At 41.8% G+C, this 18,079-nt stretch overlaps 1 protein-coding gene across 7 annotated transcripts in view; it reads left to right on the top strand.

Annotated features, from left to right (window-relative positions):
- Nucleotides 1–18,079, top strand: part of ACLY (ATP citrate lyase) — a 159,644-nt gene that overhangs the window by 124,492 nt on the left and 17,073 nt on the right. For all 7 annotated transcript variants that reach the window (XM_078785407.1, XM_068127319.2, XM_068127320.2 and 4 more), the window contains 6 exons: nucleotides 109–213; nucleotides 346–542; nucleotides 2,074–2,155; nucleotides 8,189–8,299; nucleotides 9,494–9,621; nucleotides 17,664–17,757. In XM_078785407.1, the coding sequence (XP_078641533.1) occupies nucleotides 109–213; nucleotides 346–542; nucleotides 2,074–2,155; nucleotides 8,189–8,299; nucleotides 9,494–9,621; nucleotides 17,664–17,757 (717 nt within the window). The remainder of the gene's footprint in view (nucleotides 1–108; nucleotides 214–345; nucleotides 543–2,073; nucleotides 2,156–8,188; nucleotides 8,300–9,493; nucleotides 9,622–17,663; nucleotides 17,758–18,079) is intronic.

Here is an 18,079-nt window from a genome sequence, read left to right on the forward strand (position 1 = left end):
CATAACCTCCATAACCTCCACCTATAATGTTTTTCTTGAAATGGGGAATATTATGTCTTTTGTATTATGTGATCCAAAGGAAGCTTGCATTCGTCCATCTTTGCTTAGATCCGCACCATTGCCATAATTGCTGAGGGAATCCCTGAGGCCGACACAAGGAAGCTTATCAAGCTGGCCAAGGAGAAAGGAGTCATCATCATTGGCCCATCCACTGTGAGTTCTTGTTTTCTCTTTCCCTCGCTGCCAAAACACTTATACTTTACACTTTTTCCTTTCCCTTATCTTGTCTGCTTTTATTCATTTCCTTATTTATTTATTCCTTAACCCACATGTGTTCATCTCTAGGTCGGTGGCATTAAGCCAGGCTGCTTCAAAATCGGGAATACCGGTGGGATGCTTGACAACATCCTCTCGTCCAAACTCTATCGGCCAGGCAGTGTGGGTTACGTGTCTCGCTCAGGTGGCATGTCCAACGAGCTCAACAATATCATGTCTCGTACGACGGATGGAGTTTACGAGGGGGTGGCCATTGGCGGTGACAGGTGCTCACCTGGAGGTGGAATTATGCGTATGCTTGGTGTAGAGATCGAAATCCATTTGTTTGGATGTTTTCTCATCGTGTTCTTAAGGAAAACTAAATTTGGAGTCAAATTCCTCTCATGTCCTTGTTAGCATTTGTCGGTCTCATCCATGGGATGAGTTTACGTGGCTTGTTGATAATCTATCTATAATTCCAGTAATCTCTGTGTGTGTGTGTGTGTGTATGTGTGTATGTCTGTGTGTTTGTCTGTGACCGCTGTTTCTCGACAACCACGGGTCCGATATACTTGAAACTTGCCAGGTATATTGCTGGGGACCCGAGGATGTGCCTTTTCAAGGTTTCATATTAATCGGACAAGTAGTTACCGAGCTATGTCCAAAAAACGATTCAACCAATCAGAGAGCAGCGAGTTATCACGTGTGCCGAACGTGGCGAACAGACTCTGCCTCAGACGGCACATTTGAGAGCGTATTCATTTATTTCACGTTGGCAAACTATGTTGCCGCTATGTTGGCGTTAAACTATGTTTTAAAACTAATTAAAACTAATTTGCGATTCTTTCGCTTTCCTGCGCGTTTGTGCACGCTATGGCGATTTCTTTACCAAACTCCGCAAGCCGTTCGCTTTGGACCAAACCATTTCATGTAAATAGAGGGGGGGGGGGATTGTCACCGTACTCGCAAGCCGTTCGCTTTGGACCAAACCATTTCATGTAAATAGAGGGGGGGGATATAATTTTAGATATAGATATAGTACGGGCATGCCCTAGTTTCTGAAATGCTGCTAACTTCCTCCAAAAGGTGGAAACACTTGGCTGTAGTTTACGTGGCTTGATGATAATTAATGATAATCATAATAATAATAATAATAAAGTATTATGATAATCATAATAAATATCTTAATGATAATAATCTTAATGATAATAATCATAATGATAATAATTAATTAATTAATAATTAATAATCATAATATAATAATTAATAATTAATAATAATCATTATTAATAATTTATATCATTATTAATAATTATTAATTAATAATGATAAATTAATGAATAATGATAAATTAATAATAAATTAATTGAATGATAAATTAATTATTAATTAATAATTATCATTATTAATTATAATAATTATTATTAATTAATAATAATTAATTATTAATAATAATAAGATAATAATTAATAATCATATTAATAATTAATAATCATATCCATAATTAATTAATAATTAATAAGATAATTAATTCATAATAATTAATAAATTAATAATTAATAATCTTAATGATAATAATCTTAATGATAATCATAATAAACTTGATGAGTTTACGTGGCTTGTTGGTAATTTCTGAAATGCTCCTAACTTCCTCCAAAAGGTGGAAACACTTGGCTGTACATTGTCTGTACATTGTCTGTAAACAATGTCTGTAAACATTGTCTGTAAACAATGCTGAGAATAATAATTATTGACGAGCAACAGTACATCTTGGTCTACTTTTGGGTGGTACGATTTTACTCTGGTTCTCTCAAACAGATATCCTGGTTCGACTTTCTTGGACCACATGCTTCGTTACCAAGACAAACCGGAGGTCAAACTTATAGTGCTGCTTGGTGAGGTGGGCATTTCACCTGTAGGAGATGAGTCTAGTTAACGATGGAAGATACAGTACTTTAAAATATACCAGTGCTTTGTGTTTGCAAATGCAGATATTATAACAATTTTCTGCACGATACAATATGGGATTGGGATTAATGGCCATTCCTGATATACGTTGTTCTCGTGTAGAGGGATTTCAGCATTTGATTGTGTCTGAAGTTCCTGTTTCATTTCTGTATTTTTGTGTATGCCAAGTGTATTGGCCCCATCATATTTGCGAAAATATTAGCCTTGAGTGTTTCTCATCATATTAGCCCTGGTGTTGGGCTAGCGGCTAGGGTGCCGGCTTAGGATCCTAGGATCCTGGGTTCGAATCCCGGTCGATCGCTGAATTAACGCCAGGGGGGTTGACTCAGCCTGTCATTCATCCTTCCGAGGTCGGCTAATTGAGTACCAGCTCACTGGTAATTCCCTGTTTGTCGTTAAAGGCGGCAAAAAGGGTTGGCGTCAGGAAGGGCATCCGGCCGTAAAACATTGCTTCAAAAAGGGGACCGAAAAACAACAACAACCATGGTTCCCGAAAAAGGCCAACCCCCGCTTTGCGGGGAAAAATGGCCTCTAAAGGTGGTTTTTATTTTTTAATATATTTGCGAAAATATAGAATGTGGCATGACCCGTAGCGCTGCCTGGCATCCACCTGAAAGAGCACTCCGGGTAAATATTCCATGATATAGAACACATGCAAATGCTTCGAGAATTCATGAGTACATAAATGTACTGACTCGTTCCACATTATATATTTCTGCAACAAGGTAACCACAACAAACAAGGTAACCATCCCTCCCCCTCTGATCCTTCCCCCATACCTCCCTCCCTCCTCTCCCCACACCCAAGTCAAGGTGAAATTATTATCATACCCAGGCTATTTAACCAAATACTAGTGAAACACAACTTGTGCCCAATGCTGTTAATGGAAAACCAACTTTATTCCCAAAATCATGTACATGTTACTTTGGCAACCCCAATTACTCCCATTAGTTGTAATCTCCATTTGTGGGTTTCAAAAGGTGGAACGGAGTCATACCAGGACTCGAAGTATCCACCTCAATTTTGGTAAAGGATGATGTTTCATGGACCATGTTGATCCATGAAATGTTCCCCCTTTCCATGCATCCCCCATGATTCGTGCATAGAGTGGAGGATGGTCTCCTTTATGTTCCAGTTCATCTCTTTATATTTGTCTGGAATGTAGAGGAGGAGGAGGACTCATTCCTCTACACTCCCACCTTGTAGGATTGATTTGGAAAACATCTTTTTTTTTTTCTCCTTTTTTTTTTTCTTTTTTAAGCTTAAGTCTTTCATGAACCAGCTGACCAAGGTGACATTCAACTGAGGGTGGCAGGGATTTTTGAATTGCTCCTCAGTGTCCTCTGCTCTCCCCCACCTCTCTCTGTCTCACTCTCCCCACCCCTCTCTTGGTCTCTCACTCTCCCCACCCCTCTCTTTGTCTCTCACTCTCCCCCACCTCTCTCTGTCTCACTCTCCCCACCCCTCTCTTGGTCTCTCACTCTCCCCCACCTCTCTCTGTCTCACTCTCCCCACCCCTCTCTTTGTCTCTCACTCTCCCCCACCTCTCTCTGTCTCACTCTCCCCACCCCTCTCTTGGTCTCTCACTCTCCCCCACCTCTCTCTGTCTCACTCTCCCCACCCCTCTCTTTGTCTCTCACTCTCCCCCACCTCTCTCTGTCTCACTCTCCCCACCCCTCTCTTTGTCTCTCACTCTCCCCCACCTCTCTGTCTCACTCTCCCCACCCCTCTCTTTGTCTCTCACTCTCCCCACCCCTCTCTTTGTCTCTCACTCTCCCCCACCTCTCTCTGTCTCACTCTCCCCCACCTCTCTCTTTGTCTCTCACTCTCCCCCACCTCTCTCTGTCTGACTCTCCCCACCCCTCTCTTTGTCTCTCACTCTCCCCCACCTCTCTCTGTCTCACTCTCCCCCACCTCTCTCTGTCTGACTCTCCCCACCCCTCTCTTTGTCTCTCACTCTCCCCCACCTCTCTGTCTCACTCTCCCCACCCCTCTCTTTGTCTCTCACTCTCCCCACCCCTCTCTTTGTCTCTCACTCTCCCCACCCCTCTCTTTGTCTCTCACTCTCCCCACCCCTCTCTTTGTCTCTCACTCTCCCCCACCTCTCTCTGTCTCACTCTCCCCCACCTCTCTCTTTGTCTCTCACTCTCCCCCACGTCTCTCTGTCTCACTCTCCCCCACCTCTCTCTTTGTCTCTCACTCTCCCCACCCCTCTCTTTGTCTCTCACTCTCCCCCACCTCTCTCTGTCTCACTCTCCCCCACCTCTCTCTTTGTCTCTCACTCTCCCCACCCCTCTCTTTGTCTCTCACTCTCCCCACCCCTCTCTTTGTCTCTCACTCTCCCCCACGTCTCTCTGTCTCACTCTCCCCCACCTCTCTCTGTCTGACTCTCCCCACCCCTCTCTTTGTCTCTCACTCTCCCCCACCTCTCTGTCTCACTCTCCCCACCCCTCTCTTTGTCTCTCACTCTCCCCCACCTCTCTCTGTCTCACTCTCCCCCACCTCTCTCTGTCTCACTCTCCCCACCCCTCTCTTTGTCTCTCACTCTCCCCACCCCTCTCTTTGTCTCTCACTCTCCCCCACCTCTCTCTGTCTCACTCTCACCCACCTCTCTCTTTGTCTCTCACTCTCCCCCACCTCTCTCTGTCTCACTCTCCCCCACCTCTCTCTGTCTGACTCTCCCCACCCCTCTCCGTCTCACTCTCCCCCACCTCTCTCTGTCTCACTCTCCCCCACCTCTCTCTGTCTCACTCTCCCCCACCTCTCTCTGTCTCACTCTCCCCCACCTCTCTGTCTGACTCTCCCCACCCCTCTCTTTGTCTCTCACTCTCCCCCACCTCTCTGTCTCACTCTCCCCACCACTCTCTGTCTCACTCTCCCCCACCTCTCTCTGTCTCACTCTCCCCCACCTCTCTCTGTCTGACTCTCCCCACCCCTCTCTTTGTCTCTCACTCTCCCCCACCTCTCTCTGTCTCACTCTCCCCCACCTCTCTCTGTCTCACTCTCCCCCACCTCTCTCTGTCTGACTCTCCCCACCCCTCTCTTTGTCTCTCACTCTCCCCACCCCTCTCTTTGTCTCTCACTCTCCCCCACCTCTCTCTGTCTCACTCTCCCCACCCCTCTCTTTGTCTCTCACTCTCCCCCACCTCTCTCTGTCTCACTCTCCCCACCCCTCTCTTTGTCTCTCACTCTCCCCCACCTCTCTCTGTCTCACTCTCCCCCACCTCTCTCTGTCTCACTCTCCCCACCCCTCTCTTTGTCTCTCACTCTCCCCACCCCTCTCTTTGTCTCTCACTCTCCCCCACCTCTCTCTGTCTGACTCTCCCCACCCCTCTCTTTGTCTCTCACTCTCCCCACCCCTCTCTTTGTCTCTCACTCTCCCCCACCTCTCTCTGTCTCACTCTCCCCACCCCTCTCTTTGTCTCTCACTCTCCCCACCCCTCTCTTTGTCTCTCACTCTCCCCCACCTCTCTCTGTCTCACTCTCCCCACCCCTCTCTTTGTCTCTCACTCTCCCCCACCTCTCTCTGTCTCACTCTCCCCACCCCTCTCTTTGTCTCTCACTCTCCCCCACCTCTCTCTGTCTCACTCTCCCCACCCTTCTCTTTGTCTCTCACTCTCCCCCACCTCTCTCTGTCTCACTCTCCCCACCCCTCTCTTTGTCTCTCACTCTCCCCCACCTCTCTCTGTCTCTCTCTCCCCCACCCCTTTGTCTCTATCCCCCACCACTCTCTCTCCCGCACCCCTTTCCCCTCCCCCTTCCCTCTTCCTCCCCTCCCGCTCCTTCCTCTCTATCCCCCCCCTCCACAACCCCAACCTTCCCCCTCTGCTCCCCCTCCTGTCCCCCCCCCCCCTCTAAGTATTCCCGTCACTAAGCGACACCGCATTGCCCAGCAGTGCAATGCTGGGTACTTTTGCTGGTAAGGCATATGCATCGATTATTGTACAGAGAAAGCATGTGGTCTCCCTTCCAAATAGTTGCATCGAAAACCGCTTCTCCCTTGAGTCCTTTTTAATGGATTATCTTTCGTCATCCATCTTTTATGTGCTTTTATAATGAAAGTGGGTAGGATTTCCCCTTGTGGCGCCTGATCGGTCAAGAGGTGATGAGCGGGCGGGCCTTGGTGACGTAATGGGGCGGGGTGTCATCGAGGGCAATAATGGGCTGGCTGTGAACAGCTCAAGCTCGTCTGGTCTGTAGTTTGTCGAAGGTGGCAGTGCTGTGCACAGCTCCAAAGGAGGAGGAGACTGCTGGTTAGTTGAGTGATCCATCCCTCCACCCGAAGGTTGCTGCTGCAGCCAGCCAACCCTCCTGCAGATGCCCAGGACCACAACCCCCGCTTATCTCTGGCCCCCTCAGTCCAGTGGTTGCCCTTGATTTTGCAGTGCCCAAACGGGCCATAATTTGTATTCTATGCCCTGCATTTCTATCTGGTCCTTCTTTTGTGGAATGCTTGAGGCCTTTAAGGATGTAATAATTTTAGACCTTCTGACCATACGAAACCCCGGTGCGCGGATCTCTTGTATTGTAAATTAGTTGATTATAATGGAGGAATTTCTGTTCTCTGTCTGCTCCCCATTAGGATACACACTTTGAGTTCACTGGGTCTCATTGAACAGATTGGACTGTCACGGGAAATAGCCGTGTCGTCTTTTCTAACCCTTTTAGAGGACAACTGGTTTGGAGTGTGTAACGCTCAAATAAATTATCTACCACTGGGCACGGTGATCCGCTTACACCACCATTTTGAGTGCTCGGCGCAGAGAGAAGTCTGGCGCCCCGACCGATCGGCCATGGACATTCCAAATTCAGCTCGCTATTGGTTCAAATAGGCCCTTTATCCGGATCTGACGTCTGGACCGGTTGGCCGATGTGACCACATTAACAATACTCATATCCACACTGAATGGCAGCTCCCCCACCCCCCTTTGGGTACTATAGACCATGAATGTGCACCTTTCATTCATGTTTTTCTTTGAAACTGGCATTATGTTTGCATGAATATGCGACGACGTGTTGACGTTCCATTTAGCCAACAAGGCATAAGATACTAAAGGAAAAGTAGGAACGTTCAATAATGGTATGATGTCGGAAATTCGTGAATTATAGGCCGAAGCAACAATCAACGTTGGATTAATGAAACCAATGACATATCACAAGCATACATGCAAGTTTATAATGAGCAAAATGTTATGGTTCAAGGATGCAAACAATTCCCTGTTCCTACAAATTATTAAATGCCCTTAATGCAATGGAATAAATGTAACTAAATGCTATAACACCGAATGAACAACTTCAAATATGAAGTAAATTTGTACTTTTTGTACTCTAACCCAATAGAACAATAACAAGGAGCTGATACTCGAGGTTCCCAAGACTTTTGGGTGGTTGTCACACACACAAATGCACACAAAAGCACAGACACAGACACACACAAACACACACACACACACACACTGCCTATTTGACGAAAAACAAGGCAAGAAAGAGCCTCACAAATATTATACAAATATTATACACAATCAAAATTACCGAGATGGTTGCCACGACAACAGAATTCAGCCAATTGCAGCCGTGAACTAATGGGGTTGAGATAATGTCACGAGGACTAGATATCTGCAATATGAAAGCAAAATGTTCAACGCTTGTTTAAAATATCACGCACACAAATGTACATGGACGGATGATCCATCGGTCAGACGGAGCTCACTTTAATGTCCCCCATCTCCGACGTTGTCGGATGTTTGGGGGACAAAAACATTGATTGATATTTGCCCAAAAACAAATGACAAAAAATATATATATACATGGATGTTTGGTTTTACAGGCCGTGCATATGTTTAATCTATATATGTACATATATGGCCTGTTCAGTGTTCATGTTATTGGATTTAGGTTTAACTTTAGTCGTGAGAACTTGTGCATGCACCCACTTGAATAATCGTGTGGTTTCCTTGTTAAACAGGTTGGTGGTACAGAGGAGTACCAGGTTGGTGAGGCAATCAAGTCGGGTGTCGTGACCAAGCCGGTAGTGGCGTGGTGCATCGGAACCTGTGCCACAATGTTTGCCTCTGAGGTACTTTACCTCAAAGTCTTCATTATTATATGATTTAGTGCTGAAACTTGCATGCTCATAGTATATTAGTGTTGCAATGTTTTCACTTATAGTCAGGTTCACTATGTTAACAAATATAATTTCGTTCAAAATTTAGGGAGATTAGCAAACCTATACATTTTTGGAATCATCAGAGCATGGAGAATCAGAAAATCAATGTTGGCATTTGCACAGACACCTGCATGGCCGCCATTTTGGATTTTCAAAATGGCCGCCATAAAATACATATTTTGCGCTATCTCGGCTTCTAGTCAACCTAGAGACTTAATTAAATATGCTAATCCTATGTTTTCTGGGTCAAGGAATCCAATAAAGGCCTCAAAATAGTGCTCAGGATTATAGAAAAGCAACAAACAAAGGTGATTGAAAACCATTGTCTTTATATTTGTGATATAACTGTATTACATAATACATGAGTCCTTTGAAGGAGCAAGTCCTTTGAAGTTATAGGTATGGGTTTATAAAGCAAGAAAGCAGCCTTGTTAGTATCAGATTGAACTACAAGTCCTATACACAGGATCTACTAGGTCTATACCGTTCTGGAATATGCTTTTACAGATCTTCATCACTGTCCTGAGGGTCATTTTCGCAAAGGTGTCTACGCAAATGCAAACATTAATTTTTTGATTCCTCATGCTCTGAATATTCCAGAAATGTATAGTTTTGCTAATCTACCAAAATTTTGAACGAAAAAACATAGTGAACCTGACTATTATTATCTTGGTTAAGGGGCAACCATTGCAAAAAAAAAAAACACGTATAATGAAGAACTCGTCTTGTTGGTGAAAGCTTGTGTTGATCTGCATTGGTAGATACAGTAGGTACAACAATGGATGAAATCAAGATGTGCTAACCGCATGGGAAGCAAGGACAAGTTCACGTTTCGGGTGTTAATCCTTCGTCGGAGTAAAAAAAGGTCAATGATGAAGGGTCGTTTATGCTCCGACGAAGAGTTAATGCCCAAAACGTGAACTTCCCCTTGCTCTCCACGGCGGTTCGCACACCTCCATCAACGTCCTCTCCTGTTGATTTCAGCCATTGCAAGAAGAAAAGCTCTTGGTGTTGGTAATCTCTATGGTTTAACAAAAGTGGCTTCAACATAAAACTTTACTTCTGGCTGTTGTTTCACATTTCATTGTATTGCTTCCGATACAGGTACAGTTTGGTCATGCGGGGGCCTGTGCACATGGAGAGGCTGAAACAGCTGTGGCTAAGAATAGAGCCCTTGCTGCAGCAGGAGCGTTTGTGCCAAAGAACTTTGATGAACTTGGAGTAAAAATACGGTATAAAAAATTATTACGATGCTTGTCATCCCAAGATTAATTTTACTCATGAACGATATATGTGGCCTGGCTTTGGTTGTTGCTTCAGTATCATTATGCCTTGTTGGCTGCTCTCTTTCCGATGTTTTGATGTCTTCCTTTAGCCATGTTCTGGAGTTATTCTTTGTTTTCCTGTGCCGGCAAAGTTTTGTTGCAGATCTGCATGGTTATCGGCTGTCATGTAAATGAAGGGATTGTGGGAAAGGGCAGACAAACTTTAAATTAAAAAAAAAATTAAAAATAAAAAAAAATGTAAAAACTAAAAACTTTTTTTTTAATTCAAAATACATTTTAAAAATTAACAAACAAAATAGAATTAAACATTTTAAAAAATTAAAAACAAAAAAACATTTTTTAAATTAAAAATACATTTAAAAATTAACAAACAAAATAGAATTAAAAATTAAAAAAACAAAAAAATAAAAAAAACATTTTTTAAATTAAAAATACATTTAAAAATTAATCAACAAAATAGAATGAAAAATTAAAAAAAAATTAAAACTAAAAAAAACTTTTTTAATTAAAAATACATTTAAAAATTAATGAACAAAATAGAATTAAAAATTAAAAAAAAAACAAAAAAAAAACATTTTTTTAAAATTAAAAATACATTTCAAAATTAACAAACAAAAATAATTAAAAATTAAAAAAAACCCCAAAAAAACATTTTTTTAAATTAAAACTACTTTTAAAATCAACAAAGTTAAAAATACGGATAGTCAGCTTTAGTCTTTAGTGCGCTTTAGTCTTTAGTCAGCTTTGATGCGCTTATCTGAAAAATATTTCCGAGGTGCGTCAAACCTTTTCTGTCGCTGCGATTTATCGGCTCTAACAAGTAATCCGATTAGTTGTTATTTTGGTTTTGCATGTCGCAAACACATTTAACTCAGGCAAAAAAGTCCTGTTCTCTTGTTCACAGATAACTTTGTCATAACAGCACAGTCAAACGCAAGAATGGCAAGAGAGCTTACAGGGGAAGGGATTGAAGGTTATTGCTCGAAAGACAGAGTAATGGTGTATGGTAAAACTGGTGTATATATGGTCAAGATTGTAGCTATAAGGGGTGGCGAGTTGACACCAGTTGACAAATTAAAATACCTTGTTTAATGCTAAAGGATGGATGTTGTGAAGCAGAAATCCAGGATGGAGTGAAGGCGTAATGGGAAAAATGGGAGTGGGTTCGTGGAGTCTTCTGTGATAGAAGTATACTAAGAAAATTGAAGGTTAAAATCTACAAGTGAGCGATTAGACCGGTTATAATGTATGCTGCAGAAACATTGGCTTTAAGAAAAAGAGAAGAGGAGAGGACATAGATGAGAATGCTTCGGTGGATTATCAGAGTATAACACAGAGGAAGTTCGAGGAATGAGGAGATAAGCAAGAGAGCTGGAGTTGTATCACAGAAAGGATTGGAGAGACTAGGTTGTGGTGGTTTGGACACGTGATGAAAAAGGATGAAGAACCAATCAGGAAAGCATGGAATGAGCCAATAGGAGGGAAAATTATAAAGATGACGAATGAGATGAAGGTGGAGGGGGTCGTGGAAAGAAATGTGAGGAGCGTAGGATTGAGAGAGTAAGATGCGGACAACGGGGAGTGGAGAACGTAGATCAGAGCGGTCGACCCGTAACTGTTGGGATTAAGGCACAGAGAAGAAGAAGAATTTTTTGACCATCTTTTTACATATGAAGTCAGACAAAATTTACAAAAGAGAAAATACCTTGATTGACAAAAGCACCGCCTTGAAAAAGCCGGCGTGATGGTAGTTTGACCAAACAAAAATAGACATTTCACAGTATATTTACAAAACATCATTTTTGTAATTTTAGAATCATTTGCATGTCATGTCCACCTTAGAGTGGTGCCCAATATAGCTCTTTGCTAATGCAGGCCCTTCCTCTTTCAGTGCGTTTCAAAACCTTGCGAGAATTGTGCCGTTATTGGTTCACGAGTTATCAAACAGAGTGACCACTATATTCGTCATGGGTGTGTGTCTGTCTGTCTGTCTGTCCGCAGCATAACTACCTGATGATGTCATCCAATCTTGATGAAACTTGGATGGGAGGTTGATATCATGATCTAGTTGTGTCCTGCCTAGATTGGGCGTATTGCGCCGGAGCCACGCCCGAAAAAAAGTCTTTTTAGGGGGTAATCGAGTTCAAGCTACATCTTCTCCGAGGGAGTTGGTGGAATCTGACAGGGGTTTCGGTATTTGATTAGGCCAATGTCATGTGTCTAGCCCCATGGAGCTCGATTTTTCATTTTCGCCCCAAGGTCAAGGTCACAAGCTCACGAAATTTAGAAAAGTCGATTTTTGATGGTTTTTTGACATTGTTCGCTTCCTGATAAGGTGAAATGTCGTACATGATCTTATATTATCACATACATCAAGAAATACAAGTTTTCCAACAAATTTCAGAATCTTCGACCTTTGACTTTTGAAGGTCACAAAGGTCAAATTTTCAAAGTTGTCGGAATCAAACCGAATTTCGGTATTGTGTAGCTGACTAACCTCATAACTGATTATACATTATTTTCTATCATTTCAAGGTCAGTAACCTTCGTTTTGACATTTCCGGGCCAGCACCACACACAATTACGTACAGCTGGCTCTTAAAGGCCTGCGCACACAGCGCATTGGGGCCCTTTGTAAATAGGCATGTACACCGCATGTCGGGGGCCGACACCTGCCACGTGGGCCCCCGACCCCCCAGTCCGGGCCTGTTTCGGTTATAGTCCGTCCTTTGTCATTGAATACCGCTCGCTCGTGAACCATCGTCGTCTCCCGACTTGTCTGTTTCACACTGATTATAAATGTTTACATTCTTGTTAAAGCAGTCATGGATGTTTCATTCCAAATCTGTGCAGCCTATTAATGTATAAAACTAGAACGTCACTCGGTAGAGCACATACCCCCGCCAGGCTAAACAGTTTACGTTTTGTATCCCACTGATAGGCCAGATCTGGATTCGGACCTGAACCAAAATCGAATCTGCTTGTTCTTGTCACCTAACAAACTCGTCCACCTAGTTTTGTCATAAGTTGTCCACAACTTTTTGAAATATGTTATTTATCGTTTTTAGGCCTATCACTCAATGGTGAAGAATCACTTGTTTTAAAAACTCCCGTATCTGGATCTGGATTCATATGTTCACCAAAATCGAATCGATTCGTCCTTGTCACATACCCAACTTGTCCACCAAGTTTCGTCTGAATCCATCCATAACCCTTTTTGAGATATCATGTCATATATTGGTTTTGGCCCTATTTCCCAATGGTGATCACTTTTAAAAATTATGAGATCCATTTCTGGAACTTCACCAAAATCTTAAGTGGCGTACACCCATTTTTATTGTGCAGTGTTCTGTTTGATCAGAGTTGTGATGGCAATGTACAAAAGAGCACGCACAGCTGTAAGGACGAAGGACGGGAACAGTGGTGAGTTTGAGGTGAACGTGGGAGTGCATCAGGGGTCGGAACTAAGTCCACTACTATTTGTAGCTGTGATGGAGGTGCTGGCTCAGAACGTAAAGGAGGGTTTACCGTGGGAGTTGTTGTATGCAGATGATCTGGTGTTGATTGCGGAAAGTATGGATGGACTGAAGGAAAAGATGAACAAGTGGAAGAAATGTATGGAGACAAAAGGTCTGAAGGTGAATATAGGAAAGACGAAGGTGATGGCAAGTGGTTATGCATGTGGTGAGGTGGAAAGAACTGGGAAGTGGCCATGTGCTGTGTGCAGGAAGGGTGTCGGAGTGAACTCCATTCAATGTACAATGTGCGCTGAGTGGGTTCATCAAAAATGTAGTGGTCTGAGAGGGTCATTAACCAGTGTGGCAGCTACATTCAAATGTAAGGTGTGCACAGAGGGAGCTGCATATGGAGGAAATGTTGAGTTGGATCTTGGAGACGGCGTGAAGCTGGAAGGTGTGAAAACATTTTGCTACCTTGGAGACATGCTGAATGGAGAAGGTGGATCATACTCGGCAACGGTTGCTAGAGTGAGATGTGCATGGAAGAAGTTTCGGGAACTGAGTGGCATGCTGATGAGGAGTGTCGTTGAAGCTGAAGGGAAAGGTGTATGCTGCATGTGTGAGAAGAGTTATGATTTATGGGAGCGAGACATGGGTCATGAATGTAGAGCAGCAACGAAGGCTGGAAAGGGTGGAAATGCGAATGGTTCGGTGGATGTGCGGAATATCGTTGAGAGAGAGGAAGACAAATGATGAATTGCGAAAGATGATGGGAATAGAGCCTGTGATTGATGCTGTGAAGAGGAACAGGTTGAGATGGTTTTGTCATGTGTTGAGGAAGGATGAAAGTGACTGGTTGAGAAGAGTGATGGAAATGAATGTAGAAGGAAGTAGAAGACGGGGAAGACCGAGAAAGACTTGGCTAAAGATGGTGGAAGAAGAAATGCGGGCAAGGGGGTTAACAAGGAGAGATGCAGAAAATAGGGCAAAATGGAGAAGTTTGTCATGGGGACCGCAAGGCTAACCCCCGCTCTAGCAGGGGAAATGGCCTTAAAATGCATGTTGTTGTTGTTTTGTAGTGTTCTGTTTTGTTATTAGTCCATCCATGCAGTGGGAGATGGGTTTTTGCAATTTTCTGGGGGCTTTTGTTTCGGATCTCAATCCCATCAGTCATATTTGGCACAGTCTTGGATCACAAGAAACTTGGTGCGTGCGTGTCTGACAGCTTTTTTTACGCTTGCGCCGACAAAGTCGCCGGAGGCATTATGTTTCCAGGTTGTCCGTCCGTATGTCCGTCTATCCGTACGGGCTAAACCTCGTTTTTCTCAGCAACCATATGTCCAATTGAGACGAAACTTTCAGGGTAGGATTGGCACCCATGCGGAATGTTTTTATGATAATTGTGACATCATAGGTCACGTGTTATGGCAGCCATCTTGGATTAGAAGCAAATAAAAAAAAAATTATTTCTCGGAAAACCGCAGAATTGAAATTTTTTAAACTTGGCACATTGTCAAGTACTTCCAATGGGGAACAAAAGCATGATAATGATGACATCATAGGTGATGTGGTATACCAGCCAAAAATGTTTTAATCGAATTCCTTATCCTAAAAATCTGAAATTGCATGCACATGATCTATGACCCATTTGTATTGAAATATTAAATTTATGACATCATAGATCACATGGTTTGGCAGCCATATTGGATTGAAGGAAAATATTAAATAATTATATCTGAAACCGCTCACCCTATTGATGCGAAATTTTACAAATATCATCTAACACCACTGTTGCATATAGTTTGAAAATGATGATGTCATAAGTCATGTGGTTTGGCAGCCATCTTGGTTAGCAAAACGAACCTTATCCGATCAACATGAAACTTCACAAACGTGATCCCCTACCCATACATATGCAGTGATGGCATCTACCCATTGTGGGACTATGCGGAGGCATATTGCTGACATAGTCACATTGTTCTAGTTTTTTTTTAACCATCTGAGCTTTTGTCATCAAATTTTCATCGAACATTTATTTTGAGAACATGGAGAAAATGATTAAACATTGGGTCAATGTGTGAAAGGGTAAGGTCATTGTGACTATAAATAGCCGTTATTAGCCCAAATGCAGCGCGTCAAGCATGAGATGCCCCGTTTTTTAAAATTGCTTCCATCTTTCTTTATGTACTATTGAGCTCCAGCGAGTCTGTCCCAGCATAACATTTTTACCAATTGAGCTTTTGTCATCAAATCTTCAACAAACCTTTCTTTTGAGAATATGGGGAACACAAATTAATAAAATGTACAATTTGTTAAAACTAATTTTCATTAAGTTTGAGTACCAATCGGACACGGGTGGCCTTTGCTTTTGGAGATGCTTTCTGGTTTCTTAATTGTAAAGGAAACATTAGAATTTGAGAATTTTCTCATTAATAATTTGTTCATAATTTTTATGTTACTCTTTGTTCACATCAAAATAGCTTTGAAAATATTAATTTGAAACTTTTTTTTTTCTTTGCCTAAACTTCTACTACTGTTTGAAAAACTGGATAAAGGAATATGCAGTACAGTGCCCTCCATAAGTATTGAACAGTGAAGGGAAATTTGTTATTATTGCTATATACTCAAGAAATTTGGGTTTGAGAGCAAAAGATGAATATGAGGTGAGAGTACAGAAGGCCAACTTTTATTTATTGGTATTTCTATGTACCGGTATACATGTTTTACCATTGCAGAACAATAGCACTTTTTATGTTCAGTCCCCCATGTTATTAAGCATAAGTATTGAAACAAATGACTGACAGGTGTTTCTTGATTGTTGGGTGTTTCTTGTTGCATTGATCGTTCACACACAAAAGCTGTGAATGTCTCGTCTTGGTTTTAGCCGTTGCTTTTCCCTAGGGAGTCTGCCGTGGGATAAACTAACAGACTTGGGTCAGTCGGCATAAACTAACATGAAGACCTGATAACTGTATATGAAAGATAAACAAGCAATTTGAAAGCTGAAAGAACAGAAGAATTCCATTGGAACCACAGCACAAAAATTTGGAATCGCAAACACAACAATTTTGAATATCTTAACAAAGAAATAAACCATTAGTGTACTTGGCAATAGACAATGACAAGGTCGGCAAAGGAAAACAACTACAGTTGATGACAGAAACATCATCAGAACTATGTAAACCTCTCATCAGCACCAAAAATAGAAAGGCCAGATTAGAATTTCCAACAAGTACAGAGGTGAGCGAGTGGAGTTCTGGAACAATGTTTTATGAACAGATGAGACGAAAATAAACCTTTATCAAAGCGATGGAAAGGTGAAAGTGTGGATAAAGTAAGGAAAGGGAGATGATCCAAAGCATACGACCTCATCTGTGAAGCATGGTGGAGGTAATATCATGGCTTGGGCTTGCACGGCTAACTCTGGAACTGGCTCACGCATCTTTATTGATGATGTAACTAATGGCAGCAGCAGAATGAATTCAGAAGCGTACAGAAACATTTTGTCTGCCTATGTACAAGAAAATGCCTGCAAACTCATTGGGCAGCGCTTCACCATGCAGCAAAACAATAACCCAAAACACACTGCCAATGCAACCAAGGAGTTCATCAGGGAAAAAGGTTGAAGGTTTCAGACTGGCCTAGCCAATCTCCTGTTTTATATCAAATGCAGCATGCATTGTGCACTTGCTGAAGAGGAGACTAAAGTCAGAAACCCCCAAACAAATAACAACTGAAAATGGCTGCAGTAAAATGTTTGTCAAAGCATCTCAAAAGAAGATACCAAGAGTTTGTTGTTGATGGGTTACAGGCTCAATGCAGTTATTGCATATAACGATATGCAACTACTTTAATTTACGTTAAGTTGATCTGTTCCAATACTTATGCTGACCTAAAATGGGTGGACTGAACATAAAAGGTGTTATTGTTCTCCAATGCTAAAACATGTATACATAGAAATACCAATAAATAAAAGCTGACATTCTGTACTCTTGCCTCATATTAATTCATCTTTTGATTTCAAATCCAAATTTTTTGAATATATAGCAATAATAACTAATTTGACTTCACTGTTCCAATACTTATAGATGCATATATATATATATATATATATATATATGTATATATATATATATATATATATATATATATATATATATATATATATATATATATATATATATATATATATATATTAGACATTCAGGGTGTCTCAAAATATATACAGACACAGACTTTATATATATAGAAAATAATACAATCTTGTCTTTCGACACCACCTTGTGGTTAGCAGCTGATTGATGACATGCAATCATTCCATCACATGGCAATGCCATCTGTTAGGTATTAGGTACACTCAACATTGTTCCTCTCTCTGCTATTAATTACATTTTATGAAATATCAAGGTCTGTATACATGTTATTGAGACACCCTGTACATTTGATAAAATGAACGATCATGTAAATACCCACAAGTTTACCAGGCAAAACGTACAAATACAGGAAGATTTATTTCTCACTCTTTTTCAGTGCTGTGTATAATGACCTTGTGACCAAAGGAGACATCGTACCAGCTCCTGAAGTGCCACCTCCCACTGTCCCTATGGACTATTCTTGGGCCCAGGTAATTGACTCAATATTTGCTTTTTAAATGTATATTACTTATAATAACCCATTTATTTATTAATTGGCCAGTCTTCAATCTCATCTTCAGTCACCCTGCCGTGGTTTCCCATTCCTGTGATGTTATAGAAGGAAAGCCACGACATCTGGTTGTGAGGTCTCATGTTTTGGCTTTGATTAGTGAAATCAAATTTTCATTTATTTTGACACTTTCCATACAGTCACGTGAAAAAGTAAGTACACCCCATGTAAAGTTTTGACTTTTTCAACATATTTCAACATCCAGCTATTTAATCTTCATTTCAACAATATTGATAGATAAA

This window comes from Myxine glutinosa, chromosome 10 (genome assembly GCF_964187855.1).
Source record: "Myxine glutinosa chromosome 10, kmMyxGlut1.1, whole genome shotgun sequence".
Lineage (NCBI taxonomy): Eukaryota > Metazoa > Chordata > Myxini > Myxiniformes > Myxinidae > Myxine > Myxine glutinosa.